This window comes from Synchiropus splendidus, chromosome 6 (assembly GCF_027744825.2).
Source record: "Synchiropus splendidus isolate RoL2022-P1 chromosome 6, RoL_Sspl_1.0, whole genome shotgun sequence".
NCBI classification, from domain to species: Eukaryota; Metazoa; Chordata; class Actinopteri; order Syngnathiformes; family Callionymidae; genus Synchiropus; species Synchiropus splendidus.
The window spans coordinates 26796729-26812731 of NC_071339.1; the positions used below are offsets into that span (position 1 = coordinate 26796729).

At 40.3% G+C, this 16003-nt stretch overlaps 1 protein-coding gene across 15 annotated transcripts in view; it reads left to right on the top strand.

Annotated features, from left to right (window-relative positions):
* The window catches only part of LOC128760226 (receptor-type tyrosine-protein phosphatase T-like), a 204070-nt gene that overhangs the window by 158852 nt on the left and 29215 nt on the right, over positions 1 to 16003 (top strand). For all 15 annotated transcript variants that reach the window (XM_053867382.1, XM_053867385.1, XM_053867383.1 and 12 more), the window contains 4 exons: positions 1043 to 1123; positions 1798 to 1833; positions 11956 to 12048; positions 12603 to 12712. In XM_053867382.1, the coding sequence (XP_053723357.1) occupies positions 1043 to 1123; positions 1798 to 1833; positions 11956 to 12048; positions 12603 to 12712 (320 nt within the window). The remainder of the gene's footprint in view (positions 1 to 1042; positions 1124 to 1797; positions 1834 to 11955; positions 12049 to 12602; positions 12713 to 16003) is intronic.

Sequence of the window (16003 nt, forward strand, 5' to 3'; positions counted from 1 at the left end):
AGAGCAGTACTGTCTTCAGGGTCAGGGTCTACCGGGGCTCGAACGGAGGTTTACACAAGCCTTCGAGGACCACCTGCAGACTCCATCTTGGAGTAACGCTCTTTATAGGAGGCCTGATCCGTCTGGCACCAAGCAGAAATGATGATCGGGTGACTTCTCACAGAGAAACGACCCAGGTCCTGGTGTCCCATAGAGATGGCTGCTGCGAACATGTTCACCATGGAGGTCGCCCGTTCTCTATCCATCAACTCCTGGAGAAAGGAAAGCACACCACAGGCAGGACAACTGGATCGAGACCTTTGGATCCATACCAATCTGTGAAGAAGCGCCACCTGGTGACATAGGCACTTGTTGCACGGATGCTCTGCATTGTTGAAACAACTGCATCCGACAGTCCCATGTTAATCAATTTCAATCTTTCAACATCCAAACCTTGAGAGTGCGTCCTATCACCGGGCGAGCTCAACACAGTCCTCAGGCCTGGGTTAGCGCTCCAGGAACAGTTGCTCCACTGGGAGCATCTGGCGCGGGCAGGTACACGTGGCTAAGTGATAGCCTAGCACAATTGAATTATTAAAACTTAATTAGCAGCACTGTGTATGTATTAAAATTTGGGACCTGTTGTGAACTCAAAACTTTTCATAGAACTGTGTTTATGATGAGTTGAAGAGTTTAACCCACATGTCAAGTTAAATTTACTTCAAAACCCTTGCAGCTGTCTTGTGGATTACTGACATGTGGATTATTGTCAGGATACTTTTTCAATCTCACCAAGAAACTGCACACAAAACAAAAGCTATTATGATCGTGATCTAAGTGCTCGCTCAACGTAATATCCACTTTTATACTAAAAAGAATCAATACACGAAGCATTGATGGACCTGTCCCATGTTCAGTGCAGCGTTGGAATGTACTATTGATCGTTTTGTGAATGATGTAAATTTTGTTTGTCGATTAGTGAGAAGTTCACTGACTTGTCCATGTTCTCTCTCCCTCTTTGATCTTTTCACTCCACATCTTGTCCCTCCCGTCTCTCCACCAGCCTCCCCATCCTCCTGCTCTTTTTCTGTGCAGGGAAGCAAGACGCTGCAGAGCAAATCCCTGCTGAATTCCTACTACTCAGGTAAATACAGACAGAAAAAACTTCAAAATGATCCTGCAGCAATATGGCTGCAGATGAGTTACCTGCAGCTTTAATTAAGAAAGACAAGAGTTTTTATTATTATTATTGTTATTATTATTATTATTATTATTATTATTATTATTTCTTTTTTAATAAGCAGAACAAGACAAAGTAAGGGAGGGTAGGGGGTTGAACACCTGAAGAGGAGAGGCAGTAATGGACTAAGAATATTGGAAATGAAACAGGAAACAGGATGGAAGACAACCAAAGAATTGCATGAATGTTGGCCATTGTATACATTTGATTATTGGAACAAAGGAACCAAAACCTTCATGAAGGACTCATCCACAACATGAAGCTAAATCTCATCTGTTCTCTGTGTTTAGTCCTGTACTGTACAGTGCTGCCATGTAAGGGACCAGCTTTAAAGTCACTATGTGTCACAGTTATTCTGTGGACCATAACATAAATAATAATAAAAAATAAACACACAATTAATGCATTCATTCTACAAGAGTTCTTGCTCATACAGCCAACATTCAATTATTTGTTCCACTCATTTATCTATGCTAGTAATCAACTATTAAGTGAATAAGACGAGGAAGATTTTGTTTACTTACTAGTGTGATAATTTTACATTTTCTGATGTCTCTTCCAACTTTCTGTATTTGCAGTGTCAAAAGAGCCTGTTCCTGCGACCACATCGATAGGTAAGACACATTTTATTCCTACATATGATGCTGCCCTAAAGAGATGTGCCATCACATTCATGACATTAGCATTTTCGTTGACACGTCATTGACATTGAAAATGAAGTGTCAGTAATAGCATTTCCAAGATGTGACATCTGTTGCTAAATGATATCTCATGAATAGGTTAAAAATCGCTCGGTACCTTTGTTGTCAGCTAATGGTCCCAGCACGATAGGTGTGGTCACACCACCAATGATCTATGCAATGTCAATGTAGAGTTGTGGTTATATGCGGTAATATGGAATTGGGTGGGCAAGTTTTGGCCACGTTTCTCGTGACATGTTTCTGGCGACATTTGACACATTAAACGCTGAAGTTGAAATATCTGCTCTCGATAAGTCTTGGGGAAATTTTATGGTGAGGTATGCAGAGAGGGAAAATTTGCCAACAAGACGAAGAAGTGAAATGGAAGACAAGCGGTTGTAGCGGTTGCCATTCAATGACTCACCAACCTGAGTGTGCCTCTCAAGGATCTAATGGACCCCGAGATTACAGTGTGTTAGTCTTTAAAATACTTTGTATTACGTCTGTCTCTCTGATCCCATATGTTGACTCTCCACTAACTAGACCTGGCCCCCTCCTGAGCAGATTGACCCACTTTATTAGCGCTACTTGTGAGGGATGGGAAGTCACTGCCACTTCAGAGTTAGTAATGCGACATGTCGCCGTGTCGCGTTTGGTGTGAATGCACCTTTAGGTGCTACTAGATTAGCATCTTCGTAGACTCATTCCATTCATCAGCAGGAACCTGGCACAGTACCAATGTTCAGCTACACAAGTATTGTAAAATAAATAAACAAAATTAATGATTGATTTTGAGTTAATAATTTAGTTGCTGTTCACTTTCCGAAAGTTGAGGTATCCTATTTCGGATGTCAACATTGTTTATGTATCACCTGCTCAAATGGTTCAACAGCTTCAAATCGATGGAAATAATTGTCACGACACCTGCTTCCTGACTCCTCTGCATCTTAAAAATAAACTGACCAAAGCATTTCTCCACCTCATAGATTTCATGTTCATGAGCCTTAAGTTCCTCCGAGGTGGAAGTGAAAAGAAGTGCCTAAGTGATTTTGAGTGCAATTCTGCAAACGATCTGTCACATATCTCGGCGAAAATGTTTTTTGTCAAACCATCTGCTCTCTATGCAATTATAGAGGCAAAAGGCAAACTTTAATAATCATGTTGTTGGGAAAGATGGCATTTATGAAAAGCATAAGAAGCAGTTGCTGAATATTTTCCCTCCATTATTCTCTGCTTCTCCACCTATCTGTCATCTATGCTAATATCCCCCTTGACCTCTGCTCTATCTGTCAATTTACTCTTTCACCCATTCTATCATCCCTCTCTGCTTCCTTTCCCATCACCCCTTGCACACATTATCCCTCCCTGCCACCATCAGCTTAGTCATCTCCTCATGGATTCACATTTATGGAATGAACCCATCATTGGAATATATTCTCCTTTCGCTGGTGTAACAGTGACATTTATTCCAGTCCTGACCAAAGCAACCCCACACCACAGTAGACAAACAATCTCTCCTTGTGTTTCCACACCTATGCGATGTGACTGAAGTAAAAGCAGGAAATGGGCCGGTGACACCCTTGAATGATGCGTGAAATGCTCAACCATCTTCTTCCTAAACAAATATTGTCTACACTCTTTTCTTCCACTGAAATAGATTTGCTTTTCCACTGACTTCATGACTCATTGTTTGAATTTGTCTTTCATCATTTCACATCAGCGGTTTTCTCACAGGTCACTTTATCTGAACCAGTCAAGTGCATGCTGCCGACTCTCTGGTGAATCATCAACTTCCTTAGAAGGGTTTTTCAATAAATTCTTAAATGTATCAAGCATATATTGCCCCCATTTTCACTCCTCCATGAACTGCTCTCCAACAGCTAGAGCAATACATGTCCGTATTGTCTGTTAATATTCAGAAGTCAGCGATTACAAGGTGACTTTTCTGAATAGCAAAACTTTATCCTGGACTCCGACAACTTAAGCTTGTTTTGCCAGTGCCTGTACTGTAGGTTGAGAAATTCCATCATCTCCTTATATTATTAATTAATTTGAATTAGCACCTTTTTGTGTATTTTATATCTAATATGTAATTAAACTAACCGTCTAGATCACTTTCCTCATTGTCAGTGCTGTAAAGCAGCAAATGAGATTGTCTGATGGTTTGGTGCCAGAGCCGACAGCTCATGTTGACCCTTCGAGAATAGAACGTGATTTCAAGTCGATAAGTACTGCATTTTTGAAGGTCCATTGGATGGATTTTTTTTGGGAACGGCACTGCAGGGGTGAACCAGAAAAAACAAAACATCCTCAGTCCCATGGGGTAATGCTTCATACTGACCTTGTGAAACTGGAGTTTTGCGTTGTATGCTGACACTATAGGCGGCATTCCACCTTTCGTATTTGGTTGTCAATTAATGCACATGTGCCACCTTCCGCAGAATTTCCTGACACCGTGGGCAGCGTGTCACATAAAAAACATGGAGGTTGGCGTGAGGTGTGCCATAGGTGGCCCTTTTGTCCTCCATGTAACAATGTGTCAATTGTTAAACAAAGGCCCTACAATGGCTGTATATTTCAGCCATGGTCGATCAGTAAGGGAGAAAAATAGCAACTGTGCGCGATGCTCCTCGCATATCACACCCCTCGCCTAGAACGTAGAAGTCCACTTTCCCAATGTAGAATGTAGTAGATTATGCTTATGAGATTATGAGAAAAAAAAAAATATTTTAGAGGCACAGCAAGGCATAAGCAAGGCAGAAGCATGATCCTGTTTTCCAAGGTGCAAAGAAAACTTCATTGCAGCTTTGTTTGGTGAGAGTGTGGGGTTGACCTTAGCCCATTCTTATTGTCCCATTATGATTCGATTAGCATTAGCCACTGTGACACTCCAGCAAGGTCACTTTACAGACAACGTCAAACAGAATGGCACTCAACATGCTATATCACAAACACTTGCAACTACTCCGTCTTTAGCTTCACTTTTACCTTTAAATTAAACTGATCACATTCCCATCTGTTACTGAAGTCTATTTTAACCCTGTGAACCCTTGGTTAATTTCAATATATCCTTTAATCCACCAGTTTATCCTCGAATTCTGAGATAAACCTTAATAAACATGTATCCCCTGTTTTAATTGATTGAGTCACCCTTCCTCTGTTCACCTTGCCCTCCATTCATCCATGGAGGCCGCGAACCATCACGTGACACTGCATTTAGTGATTGCAATGGCAAGATGCTAGATGAAGTCATTAAGACCAATATTTGTTTAACAGAAGAAAAAACGAGGCGACACTTCCAGCTGTGGGTATTGATAAATAACAACATCTCCTTCATAATAACTTCCCTTTCATTTTCAAAGACAACTTGATCCCTCTAGTAACTGTTAGTGTCTGTTTATCTTCATCTTGTTCTCTGATGAGAAAAATGTGGAAAAATCAAATTATTGTTTTTTTATGATAAGTACAACTGTGCCTAACAGTGCATCCTCGTTAACATTAAAGAAAATAATTTAAACTTGAAGTGCATCAATTTGCTCCCCAGGGTCACATGTGCCCCCCTGGCCCCAGGGGGGCCACCCCACTATTTGAGGACTGCCATAACATAAAACAAACATGCATTGTCATCCTTTGCTATAACTTGGTTCATGGACTGTGTTTCGATTCTATCAATTATACACTTACTGGTATTTTAATTTTGCGCTCCTTGAGATCGTTTGTGCTGATGATGATGGTACTGGGACTGAGCCCAAGCTAAGGAAGATGCTAACTATCGTGGAGATGGGGAATCTACGCAACGTGATGTAGGAATGGGATAGGTTTGTTAGACTGATGAAAGGGTTCCCAAATGCTTTAACAATTTAAAAGTAGTTAAATCAGTATAGCTTGAATTTCCCTTTGTTTTGTACGAAAAACTTCCGGCTTTTGTGCAATGACATGTTGACCCTGGTTCAGAAGGGTCAGAAGTCTGCTGCAACAAGGGGAGGCTAGAGGTTTCAACGGAGTCATGAGGATGCACCTCACAAAATGCATTTCCCAATCCATTTTGATGCCACAAACTCAGAATAACATTCTTCATAAATGAGTCTGAATTAATTACAGTTACAATTAATTACAGAAATATAATCAAAACAAATGACTCATCAATTGTGTACTTTCTGACACGGGACATTTTTCAATGTGCGGATTCCAGAATGTCATAACCAATACATCCATGATGAAGGAGACAAGATGAAATTACACTGATGGATGGAAAATTTAAGTTAGGAGCGAATAGAAATGCTTTCAAAAAGATTTCAGTCATCACTGCACTACCACCATGATGCTGATGCTCATGTGTACATTTTCAACTCAAATTTGATCATGCTTGCATTTAATACTACAATGTAATAATCATGATGAATGAATGAATGAATGAATGTATGAAACACCCCTGGAAAAAAACACATTGCTCTTGTGAGGTTTTTGTGAGAAGAGGTTTTTTTGTACATCCAAAGGTGATGAAAGCCCAGTTAGGAAGCAAACATTTCCTTAAATGTATTGGCCTTGTATGCTTGTATAGTATACGAGGATTACTTCCTTGCTTTGACCTATATTTTTACCGGACAGATATGAGCACCTCATGCACTGTCAAATAAGTAACCGAGAGGGACACAACTCATGGAACCTCCTGTCCATTACCAGATAACTTTCTTGAGCCTGATCATCTGGAGACATCTGATTTGTGAATGAGTCCATAAACTAGGTCAATTTTAATACACTGCCTAATTCATACGTTGAATTTTAAAAGCTCTAAGTAACCAACACTGGCAACACCGAACTGGATGCTGTTGGTGAGCTTGACAGTGAGAGAGATAGAGAGAGAGAGAGAGAGAGAGACAGAGGGAGAGAGAGAGAGAGAGAGCGAGAGAGAGAGAATAAGCTGTAAAGAGAGAGAGCCAAGAAAGTTATTAGGAAAATGAGACATGCAGATTGAAGGATCAAAGACAGCGAGAAGAAGCTTGGATAAATCCTGTACGCCATGCAGAGTGGGATTTATCTAGCTGTGTGTGTGACTGCATGTGTGTGTTTCCCTTCTGAACCTGTCATATAGCTTTCTTCCACTCCCTCTGCTACTCAGGTGTTGTTTAAGTTATGGTAATGGGATTTCACGCAACCACAACCACATTTCCCAAATCTTCATTTCAGCAGTGATGCTAAAGATTTCCTGCATCGCTAGCAAGTTAATGAACACAAAACAATACATGAAAACATTAAGTTTTGCACAATTGAACGCGGTATTACCGGTGAAGTCGATGAAAAGTAAGTCCACCGGATCAGGTGGAAGGAAAGCAGCAAACAGCCTTGTCTGCATTTTTATGTCCCAACACGTTTTCCGTTAAAAATCAATTTTCTGGACGTTGACGTATGGCGAAAGGCTACACAGCGCTGCTCTGTGCTGCGGCAGATATTCAGCATCAGCCATTTCTGAACGCGACAAGGACGTCCTAATCTCCCATGCATGAATGAGGAGCTATGAAGTTCAGTAGCCAGTTATGGAGACACCTATCGAAATCCTTCTATAGTGGTTGTGTTGTAATCTTAGCTGCGCACGAAAATTTAAATTCATTTGATTGAACACATTTTTACTAGCAATTTACATTATTAGTAGATGAAGTCGCTCCTCTCATCTCCACCCAACTTCTGTGATGCAAACCAAAGGTACTCCATAGTGGTCTTTTTATAAGACTGTTTCTAAATGTGTCGCCTAAAAACACATTGCGGGCCGCATTACAGCCCCACAAAATGACTGCCATTAGCAGTAATCACCTTACACGCTGAGTAATGCCGAAGAAGACCAGGAAGAATAATTGAAAGAGCGACGGCTGTGAGTTGGAATTATGGGCTTTCTGCTTTTGGGAAAAGACAGCGTGTTTCAAGAGAAGTGAAGGAGAAATGCAAAGCCTGATGCTAAATGAAGCTATTGAACTTCATTTGATTTCATTTCGCCTACTGAACTTCCTTTTATAAGCAAGTAGTATTTGTTTATTTAAGTTGTTCTGGATTTGACTAAAAACTTTAATGAGAAAAATGCAGTCTTAATTCATGCACACAGTCTGGGAATGTGGCCCTGACTACACATCAGTACTCCTCAGTATTTAGTACTAGAAGTGTTCAGTCAACTCTCCTTTGTGAAGATAAAATCATTGTACTACCTCTCACAGTCAACTGCTGCTATTAAGAACAGACAAAGGCGTTTCACGCCAGCACAACCCGTGCTTATTCTGGTCCCAGTACATTGTTTTGAACTGGCTGGTATGTTCAGATGATGGGAGTGTCATATTCTGTGTTTACAAAATGAGCAGGAAGTCAAGAAAGTATTGGGAATTAAATTAGAGTTTACTGTGCAAAATAAATTAGCTTATATACAGCAGAATACCAGAAGTCTCAGACATAATCCTCTTCTATGTCTATGTGAGTAACACGTTTCAGTGCTTTCCTGCTTCATTTCTGCTTAAACTTTCGGGTTACTGTGAAAGCCGCACAATTTGCATTAAATAGATGCCGAATTTAACATTGGGTAACCCTGCAGCTGCCCAAGAAAATTTTACAGGATGATTAATGCCTCTAGAAAATACATTTACCATCGCTGTGTTTCTTCCACCAAGTGATGCCACCGATAAATGAAGGAAAAAACAAAAAAAAGATATATATAGGGGTTGGACATAATAATGTTAACACCTTAAAGCTAAAAAAGCTTTAAGGTGTTTCCTGGAATACGCCATTAGTAGTACGTGACAAGAAGGTGGTTATCAAACAGAAAAAAAGGAATTAGCTTGTATCGACACTAGCAACACGAGCAAGTCCATTAAATAAATCATCACGAGTGTAAATCAATGTAGCTGAAGCAACGATCATGGTGAAATGGTTCCAGGAAGTGATGAAGCAGACTCGATGTCCAACTTGCCTTTAAAACAGGGCTTTGTTTTTAGCATAGCATGTTTTTAACCTTGTTTTAGATCACCATGTAGTTTTAATAATGTTTGCAAAGGTGGGAGGCAGAGTGGCTTGATTTTTTTTATGCTATTGTAGAGTCGAGGGACATGCCTATCACTAGGAGCATCATTCTTAGCTGGAAATGGGATTCAGTGGTTTAAAAAAATTATTTAATCTCTCTGTGTGCATCAAAGTTGGGTAGAGCCAGCACTGACACCACTGCATCAGAAAAATATGTTATCAAGTCATTTAAACTCTCTCCTCTCAACTCAAAGACCTGTTATACAGAAGCCTTCTTTCAGCTGTTTGGCTTCTCAGCATTTTCACGCTGAAGAAACCTCCCACATACCATTGTCGGTGAAGTTTCTAAAGACTCCATCAAAAGAAACTTCTTTAAACATCCTTGCAACAGAAGGACTTGACGTCGAGCCTGACTCTGAGCATTTTCTTTTGTGTATCAGCAGAAGGGAGGTCAGATGACGCAAACCACTCAAATACTGTCTAGACTCGCTGATCTTTGTGACCTGCGAACCAGCTAGTTATACTGCTTTTTGCTCTTTTGTGTCTTTCAAATTTAAATGCATCTATCTTGATTATGTTTTCTAAAGAGCTTCATTCAAATAAATGTTCAATCAATGTCTGTATTTATAAAACTACAGTTTCTTCTCAGTGGAGGATTATTTTTCTAATGGTTAGTAAACCATAGGATGAATATTCATCATTGGCTTTTGACATAATGTTATGATGTCTGCCATTAATAATGTTTCACATTAGCAAACAATGCTAACGTTGTTGGTACTACAAACATTTGTGGCCAGAGTTAAGGACATTGCTGGTCTCTCTATTGCAATCAGTGCACTCCATTCCATTCCACGCAAAGTGGAACATTTGAAAAACTTTTTTCTCGTGTTGTTGTTGAGACCACCAAACTCAAAGCGGCGTTGAGGCCCTTTGAGGACCGGTTTGGTCTATGTATTGTTTGCTTGAGTCAGACTGAATGGCAAAATGTAAAAGACATTTTCAGAAAAAGTGACGATTTTCACTTCTTTCCTACCCCATTTCTGTTGGTGTAGGCCAATCCTTCTTAAGGTCTTGCACTTCACACACCTTCCATTGTATAGAGGTTCATTAACCTATGCAATTTGGGGTCTTTTTTGATCAATTATTCTGACTTATTTTGCTAGTCGTCTTGAGCGTACAGTATATATGAAACCAAATTTTCTTTCACTGTTTTTCTGTAAAGTCCCAAGGTGGGTGGGGAAGGGTGGGGTGCTCATCTAGCATATATCCAAGCACGAAGGACGGCACTGACACACACACACACTCACACAGACAGTTAGTGGCCTTCACACTCCTCCAGCAACGCCTTCATTAAAATACACTAGCTGCACACCATTTTCCTCCTCTCATTGTTTGGCTCAAAGATGCCTTGACGTGTGAACGAATGAATACAGGGTTAGTTAATTCCATTTAGGCTGAGATGTCTCCATCATCAGCTGCATAGCGTTCCCACCGCAGTGGCTCTATTTCATGCAATGTAAACCTGACCTTGGCCTACCACACGCAGCTCTATAGGTAGACAGCTTCACATTTGCATTTCGCACTCACATCATTGCGGGGAACTTTCTTCTTAGTGACTCTGTGGCGACATGGCGTGTTTAATGGAACTATGTAGCTGCCAAACATCACCCACAAGGAAACAGTGCCTCACATTTTTAACAGTTTTTGGCCTGCCATCTTTTTGTTTTCATCCTGCAGTTCAGTCACGCAGGTCACCTCGGAATGCTGGTTGACTTGAATCCAAGAATCCCAAAATACAGAGGTGTAAACAACATTAATCCTGAATGTGTTGTTGGCACTTCAACGAGGAGAGGTTGGGTGGTCACTCTCCCACGGCTCACAGAACCTAACAAAATGAGATGCTCAATTGATGTAGGGTACAAACTCAGTGAAAAGAAGTCACCAGCAAAGTGATTTGATTCCTTTTCAGTTGCCCTCCTGCAGATATGGCTGTTGACTTTAACCTCCCGAGCATATAGTTGCCTGTTCGGCACAGGTTTATCCGAGCACATGGGGAACTATAGTGCTTTAATATGTGTTCCCATATGGTCCACAAAGTGGAAGCACATCACAGACCGTAAACAGCACGGCAGACAAAACAAATCAACAACTGAAAGGTTGTGTTCAAGATTCCGATGCATGCAGCAAGTAATTCTGCTGTTAAAACTTGTACTGAGGATTGAGTATGTTCTTTGTATACCCACAATTTGTCCAAAATCAATGAAAAATCATTTTGTGTTCAATATTTCTTTCTTTATTTATTTTTAGTTTTGAGCATTATTTTAAAAGAAATACATTGATGTCATGTTTTTTAGGAAAATACAAAACAATATGTCCCTTGTTGTGTCAAAAATGCACCGAACTGAAACTAAAACATACTGAAAAACATCCTGAACCAATGTTAGTGTCATTACCTGCTTTTCTTTCTTACACTGTATATTATGGAACAAACACACGCAGCAGCAGGTTCCTGAGTGTGACCCGTGTGGTCAGCTCATTCTTCATTCGGTTAAAGCGGCTCCGTGTTTAGATTGGGTCCTTGTGAAGTCAATTTGGACCAGTAATGAATCTGCAGCCATCATTAACGTGCAAATAGAGCTATTAAGAAAACATGGACTCAATTTTATATGATACTGCTCACTAGTTATCATCCCGGTGTCTGAAGAGTACTATGTTGGTCGATGTGTATTTTTGCAGAGGAGGCGACATATTGAGTCTAAACTTGTCAACTTTCCCCTGGCACAGATTTCCATGTCTCTGCTTCCGTCCCTCATGAATACCGCCTTCCATCTGTCCTCTCCAATAAGACCCGTACGCTTGTCCGGTGTATCTGTCCGCACCTTAATTGATGGAGCGATATTGCAATTAAGTGCTGTTATCTGGCACAAATCAGAGCCCGGGCCACGTAATTCTGTCACTGCCTGCCGAGAGAATGTTCACACTTCACACTTGACAGTTTTATTGTCTTGATTCTGTTGTGTTGTCAACAATGGTAAGACTTTTATTTCTGTACGATGATAGATGGAAGCCAGCCGTCACTCGTCCAGCCATCGCTGACCCTGCAGAGCTTTCCATATGGAGGCTGTGAGTCTGTGGAGCTCTCCTACCAGAGTGGTGAGTCATCAACCTTTTTAGTGAGGAGTCAAGTGATTTTTGCAGTTAAATTTGAGAACAAAAATGTGTTTTTATTTTGAAAATAAGTCACCCTTTCTCTTTTCTTAGGATTTATTTCACTAAAACACAATAGCCATGTTAACGTGAAGCTGAGCTCAAACTCCTGTATGCTTGTTGATGATCTTTTGTTCATGAAGTCGATTACTCCTCCATGTAAAGAAGAAGTAGAACAAGCCTTTATTAGGCCATTGATCTGCTCACATAGCTGGATTTAAGCTGGTATCAAACTTCATTGATCAGGGGTCACGTCTCAGTGAGCCTGCACATCATTGGTCACTCTATTTCTTCTCTTTTAGTTATTTATTTAATTAAAAGATCTGATTTTGACAGATCCGTTTAAATCCTGTTGAGGCCCTATTGAACAAGCTGCTGGCCCAGTTGCATTGGGCACAAAATCATGATGATAGTCGTGGTAACTATCTATCGAAAACTTGCAATGGAACCATACTGTAAATTATCCATCCATGGCACTGTAACTGTGTTGTTTCTCTCAGGTCAGTTCCAGGCCGGCCAGTTTCAGCCAGCCATCCGAGTCGCGGACCTCCTCCAACACATCACCCAAATGAAATGTGGACAGGGTTACGGCTTTAAGGAGGAGTACGAGGTGAAGACACACAAAACGATGACGCGTTCACTGACTCTGCCCTGGACTGGTGTTTTGATCATAACAAGCAACTGCGAGGAAAAACGGCCAAAGATCAGCTGCTATTCCAATCTGATAATAGGAATAACAAAACCTTCCTTTGACCCCAGAATTCATAAACACAATTGATTCACGGGTGAGTTGCAGGTCATGTCATGACCCAACAGTAGTTTCACTGATAAACAACAGTGAAAAAAGAAACTGCAGCATCCACTGTTGTTCACCTTTTATTATCACACCATACTCTACCGTACTGTAGCACATCTATTCATAGAGACATTAAAAACAGCACAAAGATGAAAAGCGGACAAAAACAAACATTTAAACCAATAAAATACACAAAGCGCAATAATAAAATGCATGAAATACAGCTTGGCAACTAAAACTATAAAACTAAACACTGGGGATGTACAGTTACTAATCAGATCAGCTGTGTGCTTTGGTTAAAGCCAATGTCTGAAATGCATTTGAATAAGCTTTTTAAAAGTTGACAGTGAAGATGCCTGTCTTATGTGGGGAGGGAGAATGCTGTGTCTCCTCTCACCTGTTCTCACCTTTGAAGATAGTTCCATCCTCCTTCATTTCAAAACTCCTTGAATGCCTTATTCTTGCACGTCATTTTATCCTTTCTCATTAACCAAGTCGTAGTGAATCTGTAATATCATGCTGCCATTACTGGAGTGAATATTTTTCAGTGCACAGTCAGTGTTAGCACTAAAAAAGTGTCACATATTTACATTCCTGACATTTCAGTTCAGACACTTCTGAGGCAAGAAAGATCCATTTATTCAGCTTGTGTGGGTGAAAGAGAGTGTGAGAGGTGGAGTCCAAGTCATATTACTTCTGGTTGCTGCCACCTGTTACCGACTGATTTGAAGAGGACTGATTGTACATAAATTGTCAACAATGTGTCTCGTTTTTTATGGAGAGAGGAAGGAGTACCAAGTGACCTCTGTGATGTAATTCTGGTGTAAATTGTTTGCATTCTGTATTCCTTCTGTCTCAAATAGAGCGCTGATTGCTCCTGTGTTCACCAAGCACATGAATGGTTTCACTGCCATTCGACATGGTTTGTTTGGCAGTAGTCATCAACTTGAGCAGCAGGAAACCATTCATCCACGTATTCTTCCACACCACGTTTAAGTTTTTCCATGGAGGCAACACCACTCTGTGCATGTCAAAATAGATCACTACATAAATTTTTTAAAATTGTGTTTATTGATTGCCTCAAGTCTCCAACAGGTTCTGCATGCTTTGCAATTGAGCATATTAACACCTTGAAAGCTACCTTTATTCACAGTTGAGCTGAGGTTTAACAGTTTAAATGGGAAAAAAAGGAACTTGATTTTTCAACTAGATTATTCCAGACTATAATGCGTACCGGAATATGAGCCAAACTGACTAAATTTAAGAAGGAAAATATTACATTAGCCGCAGCGACCTATAAGCCATGGCTATTGTGGTGCTGTTTGTGTTTGTGTAGAAAGGTCAGTGGTGCACCCGGCTTCAATATGCATGAGGATCACTTCTAAACTGGCTTTAAAAATGAGGTCTAGCATGGAGACTGACTTCTGAAACAAACTGGGCAACTTGAATCATGAACTCCTCACATCTTTTATTGATATTAAAGGGCTGAAAATGCGCTGTTTTGGCCACGTGTTCAAAGTTCTGACACCACAGCTAGTCTCAGCTGCTGCTTTTCGTCTTCGTGGTTCTGTGGACACATGGGCGAAAACAACACTTTACGACAAATAATGTGTGATTTCATATTTTTGATGTGAAGAAGCTCAATATTTTGGCAGCATGACGCTAATTAGCCTGTAAAAATCCATATAATAGCCACACATGCTATTGAAGACCTGACGTCTTGTTTTCATCCAAATGCTGTGCATTTTTCATTTACACACAAGAGGCTATAGTGTTAGACTAATGTATGTCAGGACACTGATGCCCTGCCATTCCGTGACCACGACAGAGACATCTTGAACAATCGCAATTCATTATCACAATTACAAAATATATCAAGAAAATTGTGATTATCAAATGATAATCACTGTGACTGAATGTTAGATCTCTGACTTGGGGCCAATCGCAAGGGACAGGTTCAATATGTAACTAACATGACCAAGCTTAATTCACAAAACCTGCGTTGACCTTAAAGACAAAATTTTCCACATTTTAATTACACTCCTCACTGACTGTTGCACGTTGACAAGAAAAAACAAAGGACAAAAAGAGACGGTTAATAAATGCTAGTTTGAGTTTTTGTTAAACCTACGCATCAAGAAAAAACAGAAAGAAAACAAACACACAGGAGCCTCTGATGGATGCTGCCTGTCCATCATGTTTCGATTTTCTATATATGCAGCAAAAGTGACGTGTTGACAAATGCACACACTGGCACACAGACTCATACTACCACTTAAAAAGAATCAATTTTCCGCTTAACTGAGCGATAAGTTTCGTTGTCTGTCTCACTGTCACAGCATGCGTGTGTGTGTGGGTGTGTTTAAATGGGTCATATCAGTGAAAGTGAAAGCTGTTGCCTGGTGTTCCTAAGCCCTTTAATGGACTCCAAAAAGAACTGTTTACTCGCCACTGTAGGCTATGTGTGTCTGTTTGTGTGTGCGTTGAAGGCCTCCCACAGAGTGGTATAATTGTTCTAGAACTGTTTGCTGCCCATATGGCGACCTGCAGGATGGGAAGCTTTGTCATGTTTCCAGCTCAAAAGAGCCAACGCCCCATTGAGACGGCCGTCCATGAATCGATGTTACTGTAAAGTCAAAAGCATGCAAATTATAGTGGGATTGTTAACATTGAGTTTTATCAGTTTTATAAAGGTATTGACTTTGTGAGTGTTTTTCAATCTGGCTTTCGATAAAGTTATTTGGTTAGAAAGTGTGTGTATATATATATATATATATATATATATATATATATATATATATATATATATATATATATATATGAATTAGCTCATAACATGGTACTCACAAAGGACAACATTCATAAATTCAATACACAAGCAGACTACACAAGATGAGTTGTATTGATGACAATTAAAAGGTGCATACTTATACACCTATAGTTTACTAGAGCTGGATTGGAGCTTGGATTGGACAACCATCTACACTTTGCTACTCAAGCGGTCGCAATGTTGTGCTCTTCTTCTGTTCACTGGTCCAGGGCTCGCAACCCTGACTCATTTTCACGGCGGACGGTCCAGCTTCAGCTGGTCAACCAGGTGTTCTT